The 26647-nt window shown below is 42.3% G+C and overlaps 1 protein-coding gene across 4 annotated transcripts in view; it reads left to right on the top strand.

Moving 5' to 3' along the window:
- Nucleotides 1-11223: 11223 nt before the first annotated feature.
- GRIA3 (glutamate ionotropic receptor AMPA type subunit 3) overlaps nucleotides 11224-26647 on the top strand; it is a 212731-nt gene continuing 197307 nt past the window's right edge. For 3 of the 4 annotated variants that reach the window (XM_075068838.1, XM_075068840.1, XM_075068841.1), the window contains exons 1-2: nucleotides 11324-11821; nucleotides 12881-13039. In XM_075068838.1, the coding sequence (XP_074924939.1) occupies nucleotides 11731-11821; nucleotides 12881-13039 (250 nt within the window). In that variant the 5' untranslated portion in view covers nucleotides 11324-11730. The other variant, XM_075068839.1, reaches the window with a different exon arrangement.

The raw sequence follows: 26647 nt of genomic DNA, 5'->3' as shown, positions 1-26647 counted from the left end.
GGTTTAACTTGCTACCTACATAGTACAAATTATTTAATTGGATTATGTATGCACCCACTCAACACCTCTCTTGTATAATCAGTGGGCAGATCCTCAGTTTATGTAGATTGTTGTAACTCCATGGAAGTCAGTGTTGCTAAACAGCTTACATCAGCTGAGGCTCTGGCCTCAGACATTTGAAAAGACATGATAAATACAATAGAATTAACAATTTCTACTAGTTTGGCTGCTGCTCCTTGATCTTGCCAGAGTCAATTACATCACAAGGTCTGCTCTCAACCTTGCAGAAACGTGGCTGTGTTTGTAATATAGCAGTGTTCACTGAATGTGGTAAACAACATTATAACATTGTGAGTCAGACAACAAAAACAAGAAAATTCAAAGTTTGAGTTGACACTCTGTATCTTACAAAAAGAAAAGGAGTACTTGTGACACCTTAGAGACTAACAAATTTACTTACATTCACCATTGTGCCTATAGCTGTATTGTAGAGATCTCAGAATAGTGAGTGCAACATTGCATATTATGGGTCAAACACCATAGATATCATAGAAAAACTTGATTTTCATTAATTGTGGACCTACGAGCAGTTCCAGATAATGTAGCCACATTTTACCATACAGCCATAAACATTGCTCTCTCTTTTGGTAAACTCTCTTTGTGAAAACTTGCCCTCATTTAAGCCAATGAGAGTTTTGCCATAAACTGAGTCAGCATTTTACCCTCTGCATTTTGGCACTGAGAACCCCCAAAAGGAGTCAGTTGTGGAAAAGGTGGATAATGAACAATTCATTAAAATCTTGAGCTCTGGAGTGATGGAGCACCACAGCAGTGTCCAGCATAGGCATACTGATACCTGCTAATCGAAGTCCCTCATTGCAAGTATTTATATTCAAGAGTATGCATTTGGAATAGTTGCTGGAGAATTTTTTATTCACTAATTACTATGGCATTTTATTGACAAATATATCATGCATGCAACATTTCATAAACTGCAGCTCTTGTGTATTAAAGAATAACAATGCAGCCACTCTGCATTCTCTAACAAAATACTTTATTTGTTTTAAACACAGTGTGGGGGAAAAGACCACCACCCAGTTGATTTTGGGTCAGATAAGCCGAGGCACCTTTATCGTTATAACAAGAGTTACAAGTATGCATACAGGGAGAGACAGTGAGTTCCCATGCAAGGGGCGGGCTGCTCTGTTCCTTACAAATTTTACCAAGCTTATAAAGGTTAAAACCACAAAATGTCATATTGATTACACAAGTTTTTTGCCTTTTTTGGTAAGTTAATATTGCAAATCAGCAGGTTATTTACTGTAAGTTCAGTTTGGGGTATTTCCAGTTATTGTTTCTTTTGCAATCAAACTGTCTGTTCTATAACCCCTTAATTGCAAGTACATATTGCAAAAGCCATGACCATATAGAATATTGCAAATCAGCAAGCTATTTCAACAGATATCATATGCTTGGGTAGTGTTGAGCTGGTTATCTTGTGACTCCCCCTTGTGATTTACCTTAAGCAAGCGAATATTACTATACATATTTGATTATAACTGAGCTGGCCTCTAAGGGACCCCTTGTCCCCCCTCCCAGTTCCTCTTTTGTTAGTGTTGCATACCCCGTTTCTTCATATTTAGTTTCTTTACACCCTGCGCCTTATAGCTGATAAACAAGTTTCTTTTGAGCAGTTAGAATCTTAGCTTTTATTTTGCATTGGTTAGCTAAAGCCTGAGGCCTACATACATGGGCCTATAAGATAAAGCTAAAAGCATATATTTGTTACCATATTATATATTGAAAATCTACAGATGCTTATATCGATGTTAAAGGCAATGCAGCGGGGGCCGATTGATTATTATTCAATCAGCTTCCGATGCAGTTCCGCAACAGCGTCCGCAAAACTCCCAAAAGGTTGTGGTGGTAAGACGAGGTCCTATAAAGATAGTTGCAAGCTTTAGCCAATGAGACAGGGAGGGTTATGTTCCCTATCAGCAGTTTAAGTAGTTCTAGGGATCCAATGCAACAATCTGCTGTCTCCCAACTCAGAAACATCTGCAGACTCTTTCAAATTGCAACAAACTGTTGCCTTGTAGAGTTTCCCAGAACAGGTATGTGTTGTTCTAATTATGCCATTTCCAAAAATCAGTTAATTCTTTAATTCCTAACTGAAAAAAAAAGAGCACATAGTAGCATAGCACATCAATAGCAAATGTTGGAACTCATCAAAAACAAACAAAAAAAAATCTAACCTCTTAGTGTCAGTAAATACAACTTGTCTGAGAGTCTAGCCCAGGATTATATGATTTTCCCATTTTTTTAATTTAATTTTCTGAAAACATTTGACAGTGATCATTCCCTTAACGACTGGGTTTCTTATATAATGGGAACACTGACAGATCCTTTGCTCTGCCCCCACAAAATAGCTAGATATTGAAACTAATGTACAAACCTATAATTAATTATTATTTGAGTTTAAGTGTGGAAAGCTGATAAAAATAGGGATAACAGAGATGGATTAGATGTCACAGTTTTCATAGTGAGAATTCCATTGCATTAGGAATAGGGAGTTAATCAATTTACCAATATACTTGTTACCAATCCAACAGTATTTCCTTGGCATACCTGCCATATAAAGTAAACTAACTTCAACTAACTTAAAATGAAACGATAAGAAAAATAATAATAAAAAGAGAGAATGAGAGAGAGAGAAAAAATTGTGTTAAAACACACCCCTTGCCAGAGATTTGTGTGTAGATAAATGTGCTGAAACCTAGCTTGACCTGCTGGAATTTGAACTAAAAATAATGGCCTGATTCACTTTTACTCCCACCACTCTTATAACAGGTAACTCCACTGACTTCAGTGGATCTACTCACAGTTTAAGGTCCTGATCCTTCTCACACAGAAATGAATGGCAAACTTCCCAGTGGGTGAAATCTTGGCCCTAGTGAAGTCAATGGGAATCTTACCATTCATAACAATGGAGTCAGGATTTCATCCAGTGATTTATATGGGAGTAGGAAGAATCCTTACAACAATAAATGTGAAAGGAGGGTCAAGATTAGTAGACTACTTTTTTTTTTAAGTAAAAATAGTTCTGAACGGTCCAGGTTTTAGGAGGTTTATCTGGATTTTTTTGGGGGGGTCTGGGGGGTCCTGTACGTTTGGTAAGCTGAATCATGTTTGAATCAGTTGCTGTAAATGTTCTTGGATGTCCTTTCTTGCTATGTCAGCAATTTTCCTATCAAAGGATAAAGACGGTTTTGTATCATCATCAGTCAGGGTTACACTAAAAAACAAAACAAAACCCTTGACTGTTAGTTCTTCTGGACAGATCAGACAGTTAAACTGAGTAGGACAGATCTTCAGTTGTTATCAACCGTCTCAGCTCTGCTGACTTCACTGGAACTATGACAATTTACAGCAGCTGAAGATCTGCCCCAGTGGGTGAAATCACACTCGCCTTTCTCACACAAAAGTCGCACGCCAGTCAGTAAGAAATTATTCATGTGCATAAGTATTTTCAGGATTGGAACTTAATACTATACACAGCAATGTGCAGAGTAGAAGGAACAAAGTATAAAAAGATCTTCAACCAATAAAAGTTGGCTCTAGATTTTCATCATCTAGCAAAATGGAAGGAAACTATTCAGAATTTGATCAATGTTTTACATTCTTTTCAGAGCTACACTGAGCTCTTTAGGCTTGGCTCTGTGCAGCTCAAGAGTTGTCTTTTTTACCAACAGAAGTTTCACCCACTTTGTCTTTCTAATATCCTGGAACGAACATAGCTGCAACACTGCAAATTACACTCTTTCAGGACTCACCAGATTTTGTGTTCTAATTCCACACAGGGCCAGCCTTCTAAGCCTACAACCAAACTTGAGTGATTATATTCTGCCTACTTATATCCCTCATGCACTGTGAATGAGATCTGATGTTTTTCATAACTTTCTGACCTTTACTGTTGTAACATGTTTCAGTCCAGAGATGGCCGCAGTTCTGTAGTGAATAAAGTGTTCCTTATACAGCAACTCCCAATTTCAGTGAACCCCAGTTGACTGAAATGCTCAAATAACCAAAGGTTGTATATATTCATTGATGTTTAGTGCAGTTATAGTGTTTCATTGGGATTATCCCACTGTCCCAATATTTGCTTTTTTACATGTGGTTTCACTCTAGTATTTTTCGCACATCATGGACCATGCCAAGAGCTGCATTTAGAAAACTTGCACTTACAGCTCCCTAGCATGTTCTGGCTTTTTGCTCAAGTTATTTGTTCTGTTTGTATTGTTCAAACCAAGCAGAATGCCAAGTTGCTTAAATAGCAGCTGTCAAATGTTGGTATGTTAGGTAAGGCAATTGGCTGCAAAGAGTATATGTTTCCCCTTCTTGCCATGTTTGATATGAGTTCTTGCCATTTTGTTTCTGTTTAGTCAAAGGACACCAAAACAGTAAAATCTTCAAAAGTTACTTTGAGTCAGGGTCCTAAGGGCCATAGTTGCAAAGGTTTTAAAGCACCTAAAGATGCCGATAGGTGCTTAATGTAATTTTCAAAAGCTCTTAAGAAGGTAAAGGGCCTGCCTCCCAATGGGGACTGTTTCTAGTCAATTTCACTTACTAGTTTTCCGGGACTCACCTAATACTGCAATGTTGAGGTTTTAGCTATTTCAGAGGAATGCTTAGATCTAACAAAACCCCAGTATTTTTGTGTGTTTGTGTGTGAACAGACAATAACTTTATAATAATAAATAACCTGACAGTTTCCATATAAATTAATATAAAAACTCTGCTATGGTTTGGGGAGGTTCAAGGCAGAACCATACCATTTTAGAAAGTTATATACTGCGGAGAAAATCAACCAGCCTACTGAATTGTAAAACAATCATCTGAAGTGATGATTACCACTGCCTAGGACCACAGTGTTATTACATGCAATGACTTTTTAAAATAAATTTCTGTAGGTCCTGGCACATGGAAACAAAAGTATTCAGCAGTCAGATACAGAGCAGAGGCGGAAGTGTTTTTAAACATGATATAATTACTCCCCAAATCACTTGAAATCTGCATACGTGTATATGCGTGTGAGGAGAGTTGATTGTGTTAATAATGTATAATGGATACCATTACTTTATGATTTGTACTGTTTGCTTAAATATTAAATATAGATTATTACTGAACAGGTTCAGCTTTAAATAAGAATTGTAGGGCTCCATTGTGCCAGCAATGTCTACTGCACAATTAATCAGAGTGCAGACGTTAGTATAAATTGTTTCTGCAGTTAGGGTGATATAATGATACTCTGCATTTCAACCAACCAAATATCTCAGAGTGTTTTCCAGACTTTAATTAATTAAGCCTCCCAATGCTCTATTATCCCCATTTGCCAGATGAGGAAAATCAGACCAAGAGAAGCTACATTTTCAGAAGTATTTGGATGCCTCTAACTGTAGCAAGAAAACCTGTATCATCAATGGCCATTTTCAGTGGTGTTGCCTGAACTGTTGGGAGTTCAGCTGGTTTGAAAATCAGGTCCTCGGTCAGTGTCTAAAGTTGTGTACTCAGCATTAGAGTGCTTTTGGTATTTTGGGCCTAGAAAATCTGTGGTAGAACCAAGATTTCCAGACTCTTAGTCCTCTGTCTTAATCACATGACCTTTCTTCCGCCATATATTAGAATCTAATCTGATTGGCTGCGATGTTCTATTTGTAGTATGATTGAGTGATAACTCTTCAGTAACACAGGAGGATGTATAATAAAGATACCCCATACCCAGGCAAACTGAAGACGTTTATAGAGGGTGACACTTATTTCCAATTTTTTTCATCAGTACTTTTGTTGTTGTTGCAATTATAGCATATTTGATTATTATAATATGAAGAATGCGCCATAGTCATCTCTGAGCTAAAATGGCTGTAGTTCCCATTTAATCTAATGTGAATTGCTCCTGCTTATGCCAAGACTTGATTTGACCCTAACAATGTATCAATACAATATATTCATCTACAAGTCTTTCTCTTGTTTCACATTGTTCCTTAGGCAGAATAGCTCAACCCATCTTGCCAGTCCCCAGACTTTCACAGAAAATTCCCATTTGCTAGGAACATACTGCTCTGCCAGAACACACTGAAGTCAATGGCAAAATTTCTGTTGATGTCAGTGAGGCTAGGATTTTACCCATTGTCTGTAATTCGCAATAAATAAATAGCAGTAATAGACCAACAGTCTTGTACACCAACTCCAGCAGCGACCAATGCAAGAGAAAGTGTAACTCTGTAATGTACTATAACTCCCCTTAGTGTACCAAGAGAAAATTTCTTCCTGACTCCATGAAGTAATCAGTTTTTGCCATGAATCATGGGGTTTGATAGCCCTGGTTGATTTTTCCTAGCTAGTGTAATTGCATTTGCTATTCTTATTCATATAAAAGTTTTACTCTCTTTTGAAAACCTATGGAGCTATGTTCATCAATAATATTCTGCATACACGGAACAAACATATTTCTTCTAGCCTGTGTCATTTGTGTTGCTTTTTCATTTCATTGTATGCCCCCTTGTTGCATTATAGGAAAGGGTATATATGAGAGCTTGATAGTTTGCTTGATCCCCATTCATAATTTTAGCATACTTATACTATCTGTCCTTTTGACCTTCCCTTTTCTGAAGTAAGTAATCCTGTAATGTGCTCACACTCCCTCTTCCTTTTTTGTCACTGTTCTTTCCCATCGACTCCCTTTATCTGTTGTTCCCAATCCATCCTTAATTCCCTTTCATTTTGCTTCTGTCTGTCTCCACTATCGCTGTATCTGTAAGCTGTCTACTGTAAAATTAATCAGGTTAGCTAATCAAAATGCTGGCATTAACATAAAGTTCAGTTAATTGTTTCTCCTCTATTTTATGAGGAAATATCACTAGAAGAACTTTGTATTCTGATTAGCTGAAAGGTTCTTCTTGTAGTAAAAAAAAAAAAATTAAGCAGTAAGACACAACAGACAGTACACTTCTTGGCAACTATAGCCTGCTTTGGACTGTATTAAGAGAAGCATAATAACCACTAGAACTACACTGCCTGGAGTTCTCCTTTGCAATTAAGAAATGGAAATTACAAAAAGGATCAAGTCAGCCTTGTGCATTTAGAGTGCGTTTCATGCCAGCAGATCCCACCCAAGCCGCTCTGCACTGTTGTGAATTTTGTCATTACTTTGTATTATTTTCATGAGTACAGTTCACTGACAATCAGAATGTGCCATGTGTGTGTTGTGTCCCAAATTTCACAGCCCTTTTCTAATTCATTATTTGATGTTACAGCTGGAACATTTTATCTAATTATAAATCATTAACGTCTCCACTTCAGGTAGACCGTGCTCAAAATTCCCCAGTGTCCCAAATTGCTAAAAATTGCCTAAATTGTGCCATGCTGACCATGCGGCAGAATCTAGATCGTATTTAGTTAGGTAAGGTTTGGGTAGAATATGGTATGACCTAGAACTCATTAAAACTCCCGAGTGAAGTACATAAACTATTTGCATTATATAAATACACAAAAGTAAATGAAATCCCAGAGCCCTGTCCCAGGATAGACTGGGCTTACTGTAAAACCTGGGAAGGATTATCTAGGAGGCAGTCTCTTGAGTTGTCCAAAATCCTGGTCAGGAATAGAGGGATGTCTCAGGCTATTACACGTCACCTTGAGACTTATCGTGTCCCTATATTCCAAAAGAAAGACACACTGACTAGTAACAATGCCAGAAGTACTGACTTTGGTGATAGGGGCTACAGGAAGACTGATAATGCAAAAAAAATACATTAACACCTTTGGACAGAGAAGATATTTTTAGAAAGATTATGACTAGATTCCCCAGTTTGCGGATGAGCAGAGTGCCAGATTCCTTTGAGGGTGGAGCACTCATCTTTTTGGCCTTTAATGGACACCAGTGGGTCTCTCTCACTCTCCTCCATCCCAGACCACTTTTTCTGTTCCTCTGTCCTAACCTCCCTGGCACTAAACAGCATTTCTCTCAGTGGTTTCAGCACTGGCCTGCTAAACCCAGGTTTGTGAGTTCAGTCCTTGAGGGGACCACTTAGGGATCTGGGGCAAAAATCTGCCTGGGGATTGGTCCTGCTTTGAGCTGGGGTGTTGGACTAGATGATCTCCTGGGGTCCCTTCCAACCCTGACATTGTATGATTCCTGTGTGTTGCCGGCTGTGTTTAAGGCAGGTGGCACTCAGCCCCCAGCAGAAGAGAAAGAAAATATGTCAACAGAGGCAAGACAAAGGGAAGTGGGGCTGTAGGAAGGGGGAGCCAAGAGGGATAGATCTGGGGTGATGTGGGGAAAGAGACCAAGGCAAATGTGTCAGGGCAAGAGTGGAAATGGGGGCGGAGTCTGATATAGTGGGGAGAGGAAGGAGAGCTCCAACCAGAAAAATGTTGAGAAATACTGGATTATAAATATGCAGTGTTGTTGTAGTCATGTAGCCCCCAGGCTATTAGAGAGATAAGGTAGGTGAGATCATATATTTTATGGGACCAACTTCTGTTGGTGAGAGAGACACACTTTCTAGCTACACAGAGCTCTTCTTCAGGGCTGAGAAAGGTACCCAGTGTCACAGCTAAATAGAAGGCCGAAGAGAGAGAGTTTAGCATAAGCAGTTAGCATATATTGTAAGGGAGCATTCCAGGTGAACTGACCCATTAACACCTATTGAACGAAAAGGGGGGTAAGTGAGTTACAGATTGTTGTCATAAGCCATAAATCTAGCGTCATTATTAAGACCATGATTTTTAGTGTCTAGCAAAGTTCTATCTTTAAGCTTCTGGACTCGTATTTCAGAAGTGTTGTGCAGTGTTGTGCAGGTTTCCTTTGAGGATGAGGACTGATAGTTCATCTAGAGAGTGATCACTTTGTGAGAAGTGTTCGCCCACAGGCGACAGGGTGTTTTTTTCTCTTATTTTCCTCTGAGCTCATTCGAGAGCATAGTGATTGTCTGGTTTCACCCATAGAGGGTATGGCTACACTTGCAGCTGTACAGCGCTGCCGCAGGAGCGCTCCCGCACCAGCACTTTGAAGTGCAAGTGTGGTCGCGGTGCCAGCGCTAGGAGAGAGTTCTCCCAGCACTGCAGGTACTCCACCTCCCCATGGGCATTAGCTTGCAGTGCTGGGAGCTGCGCTCCCAGCGCTGGGGCACTGTTTACACTGGCGCTTTGCAGCACTGTAACTTGCTGCACTCAGGGGGGATGTTTTTTCACACCCCTGAGCGAGAAAGTTGCAAAGTGCCAGTGTAGCCAAGGCCATAGTTGCTATTGGGGCATTTAGTGCATTGGAAGAAGCACAAACTCCCTTGTTGCAGGGTCCTAGTGCCTGGGCTCCACCCCGAGCTCAAACATGTATTCTGCAATTAGATAGCCCCTTAACCCAAACCCCATGGGCCTGAATCAGCTGGCACAGACCAGATGGGGGGTGGGGGTGTTAATTGCAGTGTAGACCTACCCTATGAGACTGCAGCTGATTACAATACACAGGACAAACTATACTAACCCATAACAGAGAACATAGACCAAAGGAAGTAGACTCTGAGCTAAACAAAGACAGAGGTTGATTGAGGAAAGCTGTCCTGCTGGAATCAGAGAAGGGGAGGCATCAAATAGGGAACAATCTTGCCCTGGCTTAGGAGATGGACTAGGTGACTAGTAGCTCTCTTCCATCTCCATTTCCAATATTTCCTCAAAGCATCATGAAAAGAAAAGAGCTGCAGGGTCTTTATACTGACACATTAATAAACATGAGCGGAATGCAGTATTTTCACCTCCGAGAAACGTGCTTTCTAATAGCAATGCCATAGCCCCACGTGCATGTCTGAGCCTACAGAGATAACCTGTACTCATCAGGACATATGAGATGACTTTGCTATCTGCTACCCTATCCCTCCATTCCCCTGTGGCCCATCATGTAGGCCAACCTACATTTCGTACGCTCAGGACTATCTCTAGATCTTTCTTTTCCTGGCAAAGTAAATGTAAGAGCAATGAAAACTGCATTGGGATCCAATTCTCTAGAGACTCGGTTTGAAAGGGCCTAATATTCCTCATGAGCAAGATGAGCCAATCATTCACAAGGAGCCTTTTTTTATTCTGCAGAGCACCAGAGGCGAATGAACAAGGGAATCTACAGAAATGCATCAGCAGGAGAAAAAAGAGGGGGGAAAAATGTGCTGGACCAACTAGGAGCCAAGGCAGGCAGGCTTCTTGGGAAAGGGAGAGGCACCCAGTCAGGGATCCCCCATCCCTTCTTCTCTCCACTGCTGGATTCTCCTTACTATCTTCTCCTGTTCCTGGTGGCTCCCCCTCTCTCCCTCCTCTTCACAAATGCTTTCCCTTCCAATGGCTCCAACACCACTTCTTGGAGGGCTCTTTCACGTGTTAACACCCCCTCTGCTCAGTCCCTGGCACTGGTGGCTCTCCCTCTTCATCCATCCCAGGCCCCCCTGCCTCTCCTCACCCGCTCAATCTCTCACCCTTTCCTTTCTCATAAGCCATTTTCTCCCTTTCTATCTCCTTCCCCCACCCCTGTAGCTCCACCATCTCTGCCTGTGGTGGTTCCTCCACCCACTGCCTCCTCTCTGCAGCTTTCCCCTTTCCGTCACCCCTCCACTCCTGCCTCCCTTCCCCACCACTAGCTGGAGTTTCCCCTTTGGCAACCCTCTCCTTTTATTTCCCCTTCCTGGTGGGGCCCCACTCAACACCCTCTAAACCTAAGTGGGTGCCCTACTCAGACACTCTCCCATGGGGGTGGGCAGAGGCATGGTCCCTGGTGACTTCCTGCTTCTCTCCCACTCCCCTTTCCCCCAAATCCTAGGGAATGCCCTCCACACATATCTGGTGGATTCCCCCCCCCCCCAAAGCCCCCTTCTCCCCACATCTGCTGCTACCCCTGAAGGGTCTCCTTTTTCTCCTCCCCCCTCAATCAGGCTGGATCTTCTTTAACCTCCACTACCCCCATCCCCACCCCTGCTGTCTTTTCCTCCCCACCCATTGTTCCGTCCCGGGGGGCAGGCAGCGCTCCACACCAGCACCAGCTGTGGCTCCCTGATTAGGTCAACCAGCCTCTCCCTCCTCTCTCCTTTTCCAGTCCTCCTTCCTCCCTTCATCCTTCCTTCCTCCCCTTTCCTTATCCTCCTCCCTCCCTCCCTCTCTCTCTGTCCTGCCCCCCTTTCTCCCCTCCCACGCTCCCCCTCCCCTCGCCTCCCGGACACACACACACACACACACACACGGGCAATGCAGCTTTAAAGGCTGGTCCACGTGAGGCTGGTGTGTGTCTATTGATTGCATCTCGGGGCTGCTGCTGAGGCGGCCGAGCGCCAGCGCTGGGGCTTTGCAGGCTGCGGGGCTGCAGTTTGCGGGGAGGACTGGAGGATGTGCGGCTTGAATCCAACGTCAGATCAAGTTTGATCAATAACCCCATCCCGGCCCAACTGGAGGAGCCTCTCTGACGGGGAGGGGGGCGATCGTTTGCTCGTCTCTACCCACCATCTTTGGGGGGAGTCCCCGCTTTTGGGGGAGGTCTGCGCGTGTGGGGAGCAGTCCAGGCGCCCTTCCCGGTTGGGGTGAAGAGAAAGAAGGGAGCTTGCAACAACCAGCATTATTCTTATTTATCGCCTCTCCAGTTGCGCCCATGCTTGTTCTGTCAGTTTCGTTTTAGGAACTGAATTGCAGGGGTTGAAGAAAATGGGGCAACCCGTGCCTCAGACTCTCCTGCTTTTGGTGGCGGGGCTTTTGGGGGAGTCTTTGGGAGGATTTCCCAACACCATCAGCATAGGTAAGCACCAGCTTTTCGGAAATGGAACTTGAGCTGAGCCGAGTTCTTGCATCTCCTTTACATTTTAATCTTTAAACCCCCCATAGGGGAAAAGGCAGGGGTCTGGTTAAACAAGGCGGCTGTTTGTATGAAATTAGTTGGGGGGGAAAGGGGAGGGCTGCATGGCTCTCCTAGATCCCTGGTGGTCTAGGAAGAGAGGGACTTTCTCTGGGGATGGAGGTGGGAGAATGTATTATCCTTTCCATTGGGCACATTCCTGGAAGTCACCACTGTGGTTTCTTCTGAAATTGTAAAAATCTTCCAGGATCAGCTTGCCTTGTTTTCAGCAGAACAGAAATAAACAGCAGTGTGGAAGGACTTGCATGCCATTTCCAGCAGTAGAGGCAGAGGGCTTTGTGCGCCCTAGGCTGGCACCCTGCGTGGGAGAGCAGGGCAGTGCAACAGAATCACTAGAAGAATCAATCTCCTGCCTGCCTGGCTAATGGCACAAAGAGGGAAGCTTTATGAATGTAGTTTTTGTTATTATTTAGCTGTAGGAAAAAGTTCCCTGCCTATGGGCTTTGGGGGTTAAGAGACTCCAAGCCATGCTGAATTACTCTGTATTTGTTCACCTCAATACCCAAAGGGAGATTTGCCCTATGTTCATATGAAATCATGCCCTAAAGCAGCACACTGTACATGGGAAAAGCAGGGAGGGGCATGCCAACCTTTAATCTCTCAAATCCACATTTGGGGACCTAAACAAAAGTTGCCTGATTTTCAAAGGTGCTGCTGAACACTGCAGCTCCCATTGATTTCAGTGGGAGTTTGAGGTGCTCAGCACCTTTGAAAAACAGGGCACTTCTTTATTTTTACCCCTGTATATGGCTTTAGGAACCTAGCTTTAGGCATCCAGGACTGACAGTTTTGGAGTACACATTTAATGTATGCACTGTATGCATATCTCTAGCTTCATGTGTTCACTGCTGCTATGTATAGCCTCTAAATATAGCTTATTGTATCTGATATTCCTAAGGAATCCTTTTCAAATCTTTGTCCTTTTATTTTTTTTCACCACAGGTGGACTTTTCATGAGAAATACTGTTCAGGAGCACAGTGCATTTCGATTTGCTGTGCAGTTATACAACACAAACCAAAATATCACGGAAAAGCCCTTCCATCTGAACTATCATGTAGATCATTTGGACTCCTCCAACAGTTTTTCAGTGACTAATGCTTGTAAGTATCTGCATATTTTTCTGTAATTTAGTGTGCTGGTGTCCCTGCTTGCTTTTTTTTTTTTTTAAATTCTCCCTCATAGAGTGGAGCTCTAATTAATATTTCATGTACTCTAGTGCAACAAATGTGGTACTGACAAAAGGTTTAATGGGTTTGCAGCATTGCATGATAGAATAATATCTATGGGAAAGTTTTATCACCACTTCTCTTCACCCCTTAAAAATGTAAATTTTTTATATTGTTTTCAGAGATGCAATAGACTTATTTATAAAGCCAAAACTTATAGTTTTAGTTTAGCGAATCCCTGCTGATGATACATATCACTTTATTGTTAAGCATAATTTCGCAAGTAACACTGTGTAGGAATAAAACATGGAAAATGCTGTTTTCAAGTGACCTTGAGGGAACAAAACTAGATGGGCTTACTGGCCTCCTTCTGTCCTAAAATATCTTTTTTTTTTCCCCCTGACGGAGAAAGTCCTGATCAAAACCAATGAGACTGCAAACTGAAGAATGCTGTTATGGCTGAGGGGAGTGGGAAAGGGAAGAGAAAACGTAGCATTTTGAAAAACAGCTCTGCACGTGCAGTAGTTCCATATCATTTGATTCTCCAGTAGCAATCAGTGCAAACTAGAGGTTGGAGGGGAGTGTCTGTGCGCTTAGAAACAACATCCCTGCCTGAAAGTTTGGTGTGTGTTCTGCGTTTAGCGAGACTTGTTCAATTACCCATAATAGTGGTTATATCTGAATGACGTTGTTATGCAGTTTTGAACACTGGGAAAGTTTTCTGAAAAGAAAGCATTGTACTAATACGCAGTACCACATTGTTATTTGTAGGTTTAAGACCTCATATCTTGAACTGCTAATTGAGAGAGCATTTAATGTGTTTGTTTTGTGATATGATCATTTTTGTACAGTTCCTCTCTAGATCTTTATAATCTAAATACATATTTTGTTAAAAAGGCTGAATGACCAGATAACTTAGCTTCCTCTGGATTTGAAATATTTGCCCACAAACCTGACAGTTAGAAAGCATACTGTAAAGAAATTTCTGTGAACTATGTGGACCGCTATTCTAATATATACTCCATGTGCCTCCTTCCTAATAGCACAGAGTTAGCCTTTTGTAAGGGGGTTGGGATTAGGACTTAAAAATCTAAGACACCCAATTATAATATTTGGTAATATGTAAAAAAGGCACTAAAAAGTATGTCTGTTCTTTCCATCTTGTTTTACTAATCCTATCCTGCCTCAACAGCTCTTACAACAAACATCTGGCTGTTAATCCTTAATCAGTGTAATCCCTTCAAGAGGCTGTATCTCAAATATAGTTTCCTAAATATCAATTATATGGATTTAAACTAAATACATTAAACAGCAAGGCTGATTAATAATTAAATTGGGTTTTTTTTAAAACTTCTATAAGTTCCTTTTCACAGATGCCACTAAGATAAGTGGGCCGTGCTCCCTTGGTCAATGGTCAGTTTATTATTTAGCCAGTGCATTGCTAATCTTCCGACCGCGAACCATGTTTGAGGGTTGTGTAGCATGTGAAAATTATGGTAATGTAGCAATTTTATGAGTTGGTTTTCTGTAGCAAACTGAAAATTGTGCTGCATATTCCAGGGAACATATTATTGTGTAGTGAAATTCGGGAAAAGTTAAATCCCTGGAAGCACCTTAGTACACGGAATATCAACTTTGGCAGTGTATTGAACAATAACATACAAGGGTAAAGAAATAGAAGAGAGGAAATGAAAAGGTGACCTTGGGTCTATCAGTACCACTGACCTCATATACTGGTAGAAGAAGAATATTTACAATCCTACCTTCTGAACACTTAGCGTCTTTGCAGTTACAGATAAATAACTCGAAGGGCTGTCATTCTTCCCAGATCTGCAAGCAATTATCTTTGAAAGCTGGAATGCTCATACGTACCAGTGCACTAGGATGAACTAATGGCTCTTCACGCTACATGGCTCCCATGTAAAACTGTCTGGCCTAAGTATCCCCAATCAGATCGTTGTTCCCTTGTGGAGTAGAAGGTAATTTCAGGGGGCAGTGTATTAGTGAAGGAATGTTCCTCTCTCAACATTTTTACTCCTCTTGAAAATGAGAATAAATTGTCTCAAGTGCTGTCACACAACCTTTTTATCGATATCTGCAATTGGCAGGGATCCACATTCGAGAAACCTGCAGTGACTCCACTGCTAGTAAGAATCACTGTGACTGACTTTGTGAGGGCTACTGTAAAGGATTGAGGGGAAAATCAGTGACTGTCTCGTATGTAGTCCAAGCATACTGTGGGTTTTAGTCAATATCCATAAACCATCAAGTGCTGTTACCCTGCTGTTTTGAGTTGGAAGTATTTGTGGGTAGGGGTGTGTGAGGGAGAAAGTGAATCAAGGGGGCATCTTACTCCGAAAAATGTTTTGATAAGACTGTACATCCCACTTGGTGCAGTCTGGTGCATTCTAGAAGAAGAAAGAAAAGACTCTTGTAAATATCTTCACAAGACAGAGATAAAAAGCCACCTCTGCTAGGGGTGATTTAGCAATATCCCAAGTGGAAGGGGAGGATAATTCCTTCAGGGGCAAGAAAACCCCTGCCCCAAACTCCCTCTAATCCCCCTTTTCAATTAAAATACTGCATAATCTGCTTTTTACATAGTCTCTGTACACCCTGCTTCCATTCTCAGTACCAAGCAGATATATCTACAGTAGCTGTCCATCCATCTGTTTATTTAGACTTATGCTATCTGCAGAGAGAGAGAGAGAGAAAACACTCAACTAAGAATTCAATTTTTCCCTGAAAAAACAGAATTAAAGTTTATTGCTGAAGTTTTTGCTGATTTATTACTTATTTTAAAATATGCACCCATCCATCTGCAGAGAAAACACCAGTGGAAAAAGGAACTCAAGCTGTATATAAATGAAAAGCAGGTAAAACACAGACATTAGATCTTTTCTTCAAAATTTCTCACATAGGGAGTGAGTTGTCTTTGTCCAAATAATTTGAATGTAACCGCTGAAATGTATAACTTCATCACTGAAGCATGTTTCAGGTTTATATTATAACCTCTGATGGAGTTTGTTAGCATTAATGTTGAATTATGCTTAAGGTTCTGTAGATCATATTCCCTAGAAATAACTCGCCTATGTCTTTCTGCTCTGCACTTGCAGTGCACTACAATACATTGCTCTAGCCTCTGCAGTGTCAGCTCATTAGCACACAGATCTCATATTCCCTCTCTGCACTGTCATTGCAAAAATTGCTGTTGTACACCTTTACAGCCAACAAATGTACTCTTGGATTACATACTGTTTGCAAAAAGTATTTAGAAAAGTAAATCCAACCTTAAGGTTATTCACTGTGGAATTTTGCTAGGGAAAGCATTGCCTTTAATAAAAATCTGTTGATCATATAATGGTGATGGTGGGATATATAAGGGGAGAAAAATACTTTGATTGCAGAATTTAATTAATCTACACAAAGACTCCCTCTTCCAGCTAAATCCAACCCATAAGCTGCAAATTCCTGTTCCATCAGTTTTTCTAACTCATTTCTCATATATCTGCTAACCCACAAAGTTCCTTTTATATAACAACAAATTTTGATGTTTAGTGTCCTTTCCACAGTCATTTCTTCTTTAACTAACCGAAGGGAGAAAGTATAATTACCTAATTATCCTAATTTGCCAAGATCCGTTGAACTATTTGTTTGGGTACTTTCTTAGGGAGTAACATTTGTAGCCTTATTTGAATATTGTTATCTGTTGTACTTACTTTCTTTGTAATTAATCTTTAAAATTCAGTCTGACAGATTTTAAAGAAGAAACACTTGCTTTTTGTTGCTGCAATAACATTGTAGAAATAGATACTGCAAAGAATGTAACAGGAAACATTTCCTATTTAATTTTATTTATTCCAACACACGCACATCCTTTCTTGTTAGCTGCTGCTCAGTATTTCTTTTTGCCAGTGGGCAGACAATTTGTTTTCCTCGCATCTGTGCTCTCTTTGACCAGCTGGCAAAGGACACTAATGCTCAAAGTGGTCAGCTCCCTACTGCCAAAGACTTAAACGTGCCTCTGTAAAATTCTTGCAAACTTTGGGCCTGATACTGGGGGTTTAGCCTGAGTAAAAACTGCAGATTAAATCTCTTAACAGCCTGCGTGGGGAATGGAATGAGGGTTGTCTCAGTGTTAAATCCTTAACACAACACTTTAAAATGTGCTTTCGGAATAATTCTGTTCCTAACAGTTTAGCAAATAGCTTTAATACTATGAATCGTCCATAATTAGGAATCATTTTATTTAGTGCTCTGTTTAAAACAAAAAATCCCATGTTCATTCAACTGTTAAAAATTAAAAAAGCTGATGTTAAAATTTCTGTGTCTTTGGGCATGTGGGACGATAGCAAAAAATTGTGTTTGCACTAAAAGTTGTAACCATTTAATAGAAGAGAGTTTGTGATTAACCTTGTGGTGATTTTGTTGCCAGGAAAGAACTGTGATACTTTAAAATAAGATTCTATTTTAAAATTAAATTGAAAAACTTAAATGAAAAAGTTTCCTTCTCCCTTTTCAGATGTTATGATTTTATTCAGTTGATTTAGTACAGAAGGAGGGAAAAGTCCAATATGAATAAATACATATTGATAAAACTCCATAAGTATGCTCAATGCGTTATGAAGCAAGCAGAGAGGCAAACTTACAATCTAAGACACCACACATAGTCCCACTGATGAGTTAATTTTCAACCAGAATTTGTGCAGGGGTAGAAGTCTGCACATGCATTTCTTTTTATTGGACTGCGAACAAAGCCCCACACGAATAGTCTTCGTTACTCCAGTGGGACTGGTCACATAAGAAGAGAGCTGTAGGGTCAAGCCAAATCTATGACAGTTTTGAAACAGTGGACAGCAGTTCATCTCCAAGAGACTATGGAGACATCCTGATTGAGAGATAAGCATTGGTGAGTTGGTGTGTTAAAACAGATTTGTAAAGGGTAGAGAATTTGGGATTTGATCCAATAAACATTGAAATCAGTGTTTTTTTCCCACTGAGTTCATCAGACGTTGGATTAGGCCCTTAGTGCCTAGGAAGTGGAGGCTATGCCAAGTGTTGGGTTGTCATGAAAGAAGATGAGAAAGCAAGAGTGGGAGAAAGTGCTAATTTTACATGTAACTTTAATGAGTCTCTATCAGCACAATCCAGCAATTGTATGTTTTTCACACTGAAAGGGTTTAAAATGCACACTTTGCCATCACTCTTTCATGGAATACAAATTTAGTTAAGACTCTGTAAGTCCTAGTCTTGTGTTATCAATGTATCTGAATGATTTATTTTGAAGTTGCAATGTTTTTGTTTTCTACTTCGTTCAGTTGAAAGTCAAACAGACAAATATCTTTGAAAAGTATTTCTGGTGCATTTAACATAAGATATTTTGGCTTCATATTTAGATATTTATGCTATAGTTTAAACTATATGTCTTAGTGAAACTTTAAATGACAATGTGCTAAAGCAGTCTCCAATTTTCAAGCACCAGGGGGATTTTTTTTTTCTCTTCCCTACATGTACATGATTTATATGTACCCATCAGGGGGTTGAAGATGTCCCTAAAGGTCATGCAGAAATGCTGGGTACTTAACATTATTCCTGTTTGTCTTCAAAATGTTAATACATCTTTGCCTTATGATGTAGAAATCTAGAACTTAAACTATGAATTTTCCCTTCAACCTTTTAATTTAGTTATTTAACAACGTGTACATTCAGAGAATGTGTTAGGAAGGCTGAAAGCACTGTAATAATGTATGTTACAGGGATCACAAACTGGAGTATCTATAGTGTCTAGGAATCTGTCTTAACGCCAACAAAGTTGTGGGTGGAACATGTATCGTTATGTGCTTATAGATGACATTTTCAAGGAAAGTCTGTGCCTTTTTTGGTTAATCTCTCAGAAATTAGTCATTAAGGGTGAAACTACCCCCCTTTCCTCCTCACACAAAACTAGAGTGAACAGGGAAATTGGTTTTTAATGTTGAAAGGAAGTGCATGTGTGCGTAGGGGTGGTGGGGAAGAGAAAGAGAGAAGGTTATGTCGATGAATCCATCCTCAGTCTGGGGACAGGGCAGCCCCTTGATGGCTGCTTCTGCAACCTGTTTACTGAAACGCAGCCACAGTCTCCCTCCCTCTTACTCTGGGTTCCCAGCCACTGGCTCCTCATAACCCTCTTCTTCAACCCTTAACATTTGCTTCCTTGCTAGCATAGTCAGAGCCAGTGCATAGCCCACCATCTCCAGCATGCAGAAGGTGCAGGGGGCCCCATGTGCAAAGTTCTCTTGCAAAGGGGCACTGTATTGCAAAGGATCTTGCACAGGCATTTGAGCAAAGAGTGAATTTCACTTTTAGTGTCAGATAATAGCCCGTGTGAACAGCCTCTTGCTAGAGTGGAGTGACCTCTCTGATCACTAGTAGTCAATTACTTTACAGGAATATTTGAACATGTAGATATGCTGAAAGGTTTATTTATATATATATATATAAAAAAAAATCCCCTCTCACCCCTATGGGTGGTATGTGTCTTCCTCAACCTCGGGTCCTCTACCAGAGGCCTGGGAGTTTGAGGGTTCTGCGCAGTATCTTAGCTGTTCCTAGCACTGCACTCTTCTGGACAGAGAGCTCTGATGTTGTTCCTGGGATCTGTTGGAGCCACTCACCCAGCTTAGGAGTCACAGCCCCGAGGGCTCCTACCACCACTGGGACCACTTTGGCCTTCACTTTCCACATCCTCTCTAGTTCCTCTTTCAGGCCCTGGTACTTCTCCAGCTTCTCATATTCCTTCTTCCTGATGTTGCTGTCACTTGGCACTGCTATATCTATCACCACCGCTGTCTTCTGGTCCTTGTCTATTACCACGATGTCTGGTTGATTGGCCAGTACCTGCCTGTCCGTCTGGATCTGGAAGTCCCACAGAATCTTAGCCCTGCTATTCTCCACAACCTTCTGTGGAATCTCCCATCTGGTCTTGGGAGGGTCTAGCCCATACGCTGTGCAGATGTTCCTGTACACAATGCCAGCCACTTGGTTGTGCCGTTCAGTGTATGCTGTTCCTGCCTGCATCTTACATCCTGCCACTATGTGTTGGACTGTCTCTGAGGCCTCTCTGCACAGTCTGCACCTTGGGTCCTCTCTAGTGTGGTAGACCCCTGCTTCAATGGATCTGGTGCTCAGTGCCTGTTCCTGTGCTGCTATGATCAGTGCCTCAGTGCTGTCTTTTAGTCCAGCCCTTTCCAGCCACTGGTAGGATTTCCCAATGTCAGCCACCTCAGCTATCTGTTGATGGTACATCCCATGCAGGGTCTTGTCTTGCCATGGCACTTCTTCTGCTTGGTCTTCCTCCCATGTCTGCTGCTGCCTCAGGCATTCTCTCAGCAGCTCATCTTTGGGGGCCATCTTACTGATGTACTCCTGGATGTTCCGGGTTTCATCCAGGACAGTGGCTTTGACGCTCACCAAGCCCCGCCCGCCTTCTTTCCGGCTGGTATACAGTCTCTGGGTGTTGGACTTGGGGTGGAAACCTCCGTGCATTGTGAGGAGCTTCCGGGTCTTCACATCGGCAGCCTCCATGTCCTCCTTTGGCCAGCTCACTATACTGGCAGGGTATCTGATGACCGGCAGGGCGTATCTGTTGATGGCGTGGATCTTGTTCTTCCCACTGAGCTGGCTCTTCAGGACCTGTCTTATCCTTTGGTGATACTTGGATGTTGCTGTCTTCCTTGCCTCCTCATCGTGGTTTCCATGTGACTGTGGGATGCCAAGGTACTTGTAGCTGGTCTGTATGTCTGCTATGTGGCCCGCTGGTAGTTCCACCCCATCAGTCTTGACTACCTTCCCTCTCTTCACTACCATCCAGCCACACTTCTCCAGTCCGAATATATATACATACACAGTTTGGTCACTTTCACTTGTACATCATGGGGTTACCTTTGGAGCATCTCGTATTCTAATCAGTATTTGCTTGGGTGCAGTAGAACCTACCCACATGAATTCCAAATGAGAATTTTAAAAAATGCAGAGCTGTATTGTAGCTCCACCTGCTCTTAACCCACCCCCTCCCTTTTTGTCATGGAAAAAGAATTACCTTAAAAAATTGAACCTAGTTAATACATGAAAGGTGTGTCCACTCTTATGTAGTGCTGTCTGAAATGTATACATGACCTTCTTTCATTGTGTTCAGTCTGATATTTCCTATCTTTATTTGAGAAATTGTTTTAATTCTTAATTCGTTATCAATAACTTTTCATAGATGAGCATCAAGTATATGGTTTAAAAAACAGAACTTCTGTACAGGTATGGTATGTCTCAGTGGCACCAGTAAAGGCACTTGACATCAGGACTCATGTGTTTTAGGCTTGGCTCTTGCACTGACTCATGGTGTGACTTTGGGTAAGTCAGTTAGGCACTCAGAGCCTCCATTTTGCCATCTCTAAGACAGGAATAATTAGATTTCCCTACATCAAATAGATATTACAAGGCTGAAGCAATGTTTGATTGTAAAATACTTTGGAACCATTGGGTAAAAATACATTGTACATCTTAATCAGCAGCCCCCGCCCCATCCTTAAGCTTGACAAAATAAAATCAATATTGTGCTTATTAATGTTGTGTCCTCTCCAGAAGGATATGTTCACAGCCTTCTGACAGCCTCAGAACACATGTTCTGGCTGTACAGCAGGCCACCTGTCACTGCAGAAAGCCACGAAGGAAAAATACCCAGTTCCACACCTGGGATTTGCAAAAGCTCTTAGCAGGGAGGAGAACTCATATTAATGAGTTCCTCACTTCCCACATGCTACAGCTCTGTATTCCAGGTCTGGTCCACGTTACTACAGCACTTGCATGGGCTGTAAGAGGAGGTGGGAGGAGATCCGCACTCTATATAGGGGGCAGTGACACTGCACCCTTTGGGAGGCATTTTTTTTAGACACATGTAGTCCCCCCAGCACAGATAAAAATAGCAGTGTAGATGGTGAGGCCTGGCTTAGCCAACAGAGTAAAACTGCCTGAAGAGTATGGGTATTTACTCAAGTACATTACCATGCACGACACTCTACTTGCCCAAGCTGTGCGCCGCCCCACTACCCCTATCGGCACTGCTGCTTTTAGCACATAGTGTTCCACTGCCTCCCTGCTGCTGGAGCCTTCCCCTGCTGCAGGAAAGACTCCAGCAGCAGGGAAAGCCTCTGGCTTTGCCTTTCCCTGCTGTCCCACCCTGCCAGATACTCCTCTCACCACCGTAAAAGGCTCCAGCAATGGACAGCTGCTAAAGTCATTTCCCACTGACCCCTTTTGCCAGAACCTTTCACTGATACCTGTAGCTACACACTGCAGTGTGGGCATGGTGTGCTTCTCAGCATGGTGTGTAGCTATGCATCCTCTACAGTCCACCACCGGTGGTATAGTGTAGACATAGCCATACTTCCATGAGTGGTGGGAGGATAAATTTCTCTACTGGAGACATGATTCGCTGCTGGCTTCCTCTGTTCTGCTCTGCTGATGGTGCTATGATCTCACCCCCATCAGAATCCCACAGCTGCTGGTTTTGGCAGGACACTTGGTATCACAAATGCTGGGTCTTCTTGACTCCTTTCATTTCCTTGGCTGACTTCTATTTGGCAGATGTCAGCCAGGGGAAAGTACTATGGGTCTTGTGTCTGAACACTAGGGATGCTTTGGGACAACCCCTGCTGTTGCATAGAGTTTGCAACACAATCCCAAGCGAGAAGGCAGCCTTGGGTTGCTGTGTAATTCTAGTGTTGACCTCTGGGGGAAATGACCCTCAAAATAGAGTGCAGAGCCTCTGCCAGCTACCAGCCACAGCAGCTAAAGTGAGGTGTTCTGAGCCACTAGTGGTCATGGTCAATTGCACCTTTTGCCCTGACAGAAGGCTGCTAAGCTGAACTGCAAGCTTCTTTTGAGGAGTAATAACTGGAAAGTCAAGATGTAGGAAAGTTCACAAATGTATTTGTAATGCCAACAGACCCTGGTCATCATCAGACAGGATTGAGCCTGGGACCTCTGGAGCTTGGTGCATGAGCCTCTACCGCATGAGCTAAAAGCCAACTGGCTGTTAGCTAAGGCTGTAGAGAAGACTCATTCATTCATTCATTCATATTATCTTTTTCTCTCTCATCTCATCTCAGTGCCACTACATGGTACAGAACACCACATCCTGTAGGTGTGTGGTTTACATATTCTTCAATGCTGCTGTTGGTAATGTCAGTGGCACAACTCCCAGTGACATCAGTGGTGAAGCATCAGCCCAATGAAAATAATATTGGTCAAACAATGCTGAAAAATTGAAATGAAAATCAAGATCCCAATCCCAAAAAGCTTCAACATAACTCCGATTGACATCAATGGTGGAGCCAGGAAAGGAGTTGATGACACTCAGCAACTTGCAGGACCAGTGCTTTTTAATTTGTATTTTTATGCTGAGGCTAATGGTTTGTCAAATGACTAACCGAGTGAGTGTGAAGAATTTCACGGTGGCAACATCATAGCATGGCTCTTTGTCTGTCTTTGTAACTGTGATACAGATTCTAGTGTTCCATTTTTTAAGTTTGGTTTTTTTCCAGCTGGTGAACTTTCCCTGGGCTGCCTACACCATGACAGCTTGTGAAATTAGTTTTCATAAATGTGTGGGACATTATTTTTTCTGAGACTTCACAATTAATGTCTCTAAGTTCAAATTCTAATGAGGCACAGTGGTCTTAGAGCTCAGGTTCGTATGCATTTGTTGTCTTCCAACAGTTAGACAAAAGCTATTCAGCTGCATTCCTCTGTTTATGAACTACCAATCTGATATCCAGTTTTGCACTGAATCTGGACTAATTGAAACTGATATGGAGCTGAGGCTTAGAGATTCTAAATTGCCGTATAAGTTTAATATTCTTTGATATGGGTTTTTCTTTTCATTAAAGTGTTTTAGCCCCAATCTTGCAAGCAGAGCATCGATGTTACAGGTGTTTTGCCTGAGTAAAAGATGCGGGATTTGGCCCTAAACATAATTCCTTCTTTCTTTTTTAATGTCCATTCTAAAGATGTTTCTTTATGTTGCTTATTATTTGTAGCAAACCTAAGAGCAGTGTTTCTCAAACTGGGATCGCTGCTTGTGTAGGAAAAGCACCTGGAGGGCTGGGCCGGTTTCTTTACCTGCCCCATTCGCAGGTCCGGCCAATCACGGCTCCCACTGGCCGCAGTTCACTGCTCCAGGCCAATGGGAGCTGCTGGAAGTGGCACGGGCTGAGGGACTTACTGGCCGCCGCTTTCAGCAGCTCCCATTGGCCTGCAGAGGCGAACTGCAGCCAATGGGAGCTGCAATCGGCCGGACTTGTGGACGGGGCAGGTAAACAAACCGGCCTGGCTCGCTAGGGGCTTTCCCTACACAAGCAGCGACCCCAGTTTGAGAAACACTGCCTAAGAGTGTGTGATGGGGTGTGTACCCCACGCAGGCCCTGAATGGGTTAATGTGAGCCGAGGTGGCCAGTTAACATACCTGGGAGTACTAATGAGAGAGAGAGAGAGGTTTAATTGATAATGAAGCCTGGCTAGGGAAAGGCTGGGTGGTAATTATATAGCCAGGAAATTTGCAGCTAAAAGGGGCTGAGGAAGGGAGTCTTCAGTCACTCTCTGGGCAGTGAGTCTGCAATGAGTCTGAAGGAGTAGACCTTGGCTACCAGCTACAGGGTCCCTAGGCTGGAACCCAGAGTAGAGGATGGGCTTGCGTGTTCCCCATCAGCCTCTAGGAAGGTGACATAAAGCTCCTTCATGTAAGGGATAAAGACATTCAGAGCCTTAAGCCAAGGGGGTACTTGGTACCATGGGGCCCGGAACTGGGGTTGAAGACCATGGGGCCCAGATTTGGGGTTGCAAGGGCATTGGACTGTTATTTGTGGAACTTTGTTACCCCAGAAGGGAAGGACTATATAGTGATCTGGCCAGAGGGCCAAGTCATGACGAGGGTGTATCCCGACTCATGAAGAGAGCAAGAGGAGTCATAGCATGAGTAACTAACGGAAGGGGGCACCAGCCACAGGGGGGCCCTCTTGCAGTAAGTGAACCTCTTTGCAAAATGTAGTAGGTGTTTTAGCCAAATATAAATGAATGAATGATCCCTACCCTGATGAGCAATGAAATAATGTCACAGCGAGAAAATGGACATGGCAGACCTATTCCAGCTACCCCTGTTTTCTTCTGGTTCCATCCCTTCAAGCATGCCAGTGGTAAGCTCCTAACCATTAACAGATACATATAATGATAATCCTAATATGTATTGACTTGACTGTTTTAGATGGCTGTGGCCTTATCCTTCACAGCAACATTATTTCAGCAGAGTAATTCATACCCTACAATGGGAAAACAGGGCCTGAACTTCATGTAGCCTGAGTCTACAGAGACATGTGGTTGGTAATGATTCACAGTGGATGGCAGACATAAGATGACTTGCAAGATCTCTGTACTTTTCACTACTGTGCATGTGTATTTCTGTATTTTTTAAATTAAGAGGCACATCTGCCCACACAATCTTCTGTGGGCATTTACCGCCACCAAAATAGGATATATTGTTTATTAACAGGCTTCCTGTGGAAACCATTCTCATCCCAGAAAAGAGCTCCACCCACATCCTACTGTCACACCACCTCAGGCTAAGGCCTGAAGAGATAGATGGGCTTTACTTTGTCAACAAACTCAGGCTTTGTTGGGCAAACGGGAAGGGAGTGAATTCCAGAGCCCAAGGGCTCTCTGCCAAGAACACCCTGCTTTCAGGCTCCAGCTGTGCAAATCTGGGAACTGCCAGAAAGCGTGTCACAGCTGATTTTTGCCATTGCAATGGCACATGAGGAGAAAGGCAATCCTTTACATAGCTAGTTCCCAAATCATATAGCGTTTAATACATCAAAGACAACATTTTGAATGGTACACTGAAGCAAGCCAAGTAGTCTTTGAAAAGCCGTTGTAATGTGCTTTCTGTCATATGGATCGTGCCAAATACACTGTCACTGCCAAGAGAGGAAAGACTGCATAATCTTACTGCAGCTAGAACATACCTGCAAAGCAGCATGGGTAAAGTTTTAAAAAACTCATTGTTTTTAAGGTTGTTTTGTTTGCTTTCTGTTGTTTAGATTGTTCTCTTTTTGGGGCAGAGACAAGTCTTTTCTGTGAGGAGCCTAGCATACTTACTCAATAGCAGGCGTAATAATGTTCTGTTAAATAATGGACATTCATGTCCATCAGGTATGCCTCACTGCCTAGTGCACCATCCTGCTATGTAACACAAGAAAAATCACGTGCAGTGATGCAAACCAACTTACTCAAGATGATTGATGGGATCTAAATGTCTGTACTTCACTGCTCCACTTTCGGAAAAAACTGGTCTATCCACATCTTATAAGAAAAGCATTGGCCATCAAGCTATCATAGAAACATAGGACCTGAATATACTGGGCCTGATTCTGATCTCCTTTACACCAATGTAAATCTGGCATAACTCCACTAAAGTCAATATATAAACTGGTATAAATCCAGTGTGAGCTCAGAGTTACC

Source organism: Chelonoidis abingdonii, chromosome 8 (assembly GCF_003597395.2).
Source record: "Chelonoidis abingdonii isolate Lonesome George chromosome 8, CheloAbing_2.0, whole genome shotgun sequence".
Taxonomy (NCBI): Eukaryota; Metazoa; Chordata; order Testudines; family Testudinidae; genus Chelonoidis; species Chelonoidis abingdonii.
This window is presented reverse-complemented; position numbering and strand designations above follow the sequence as displayed.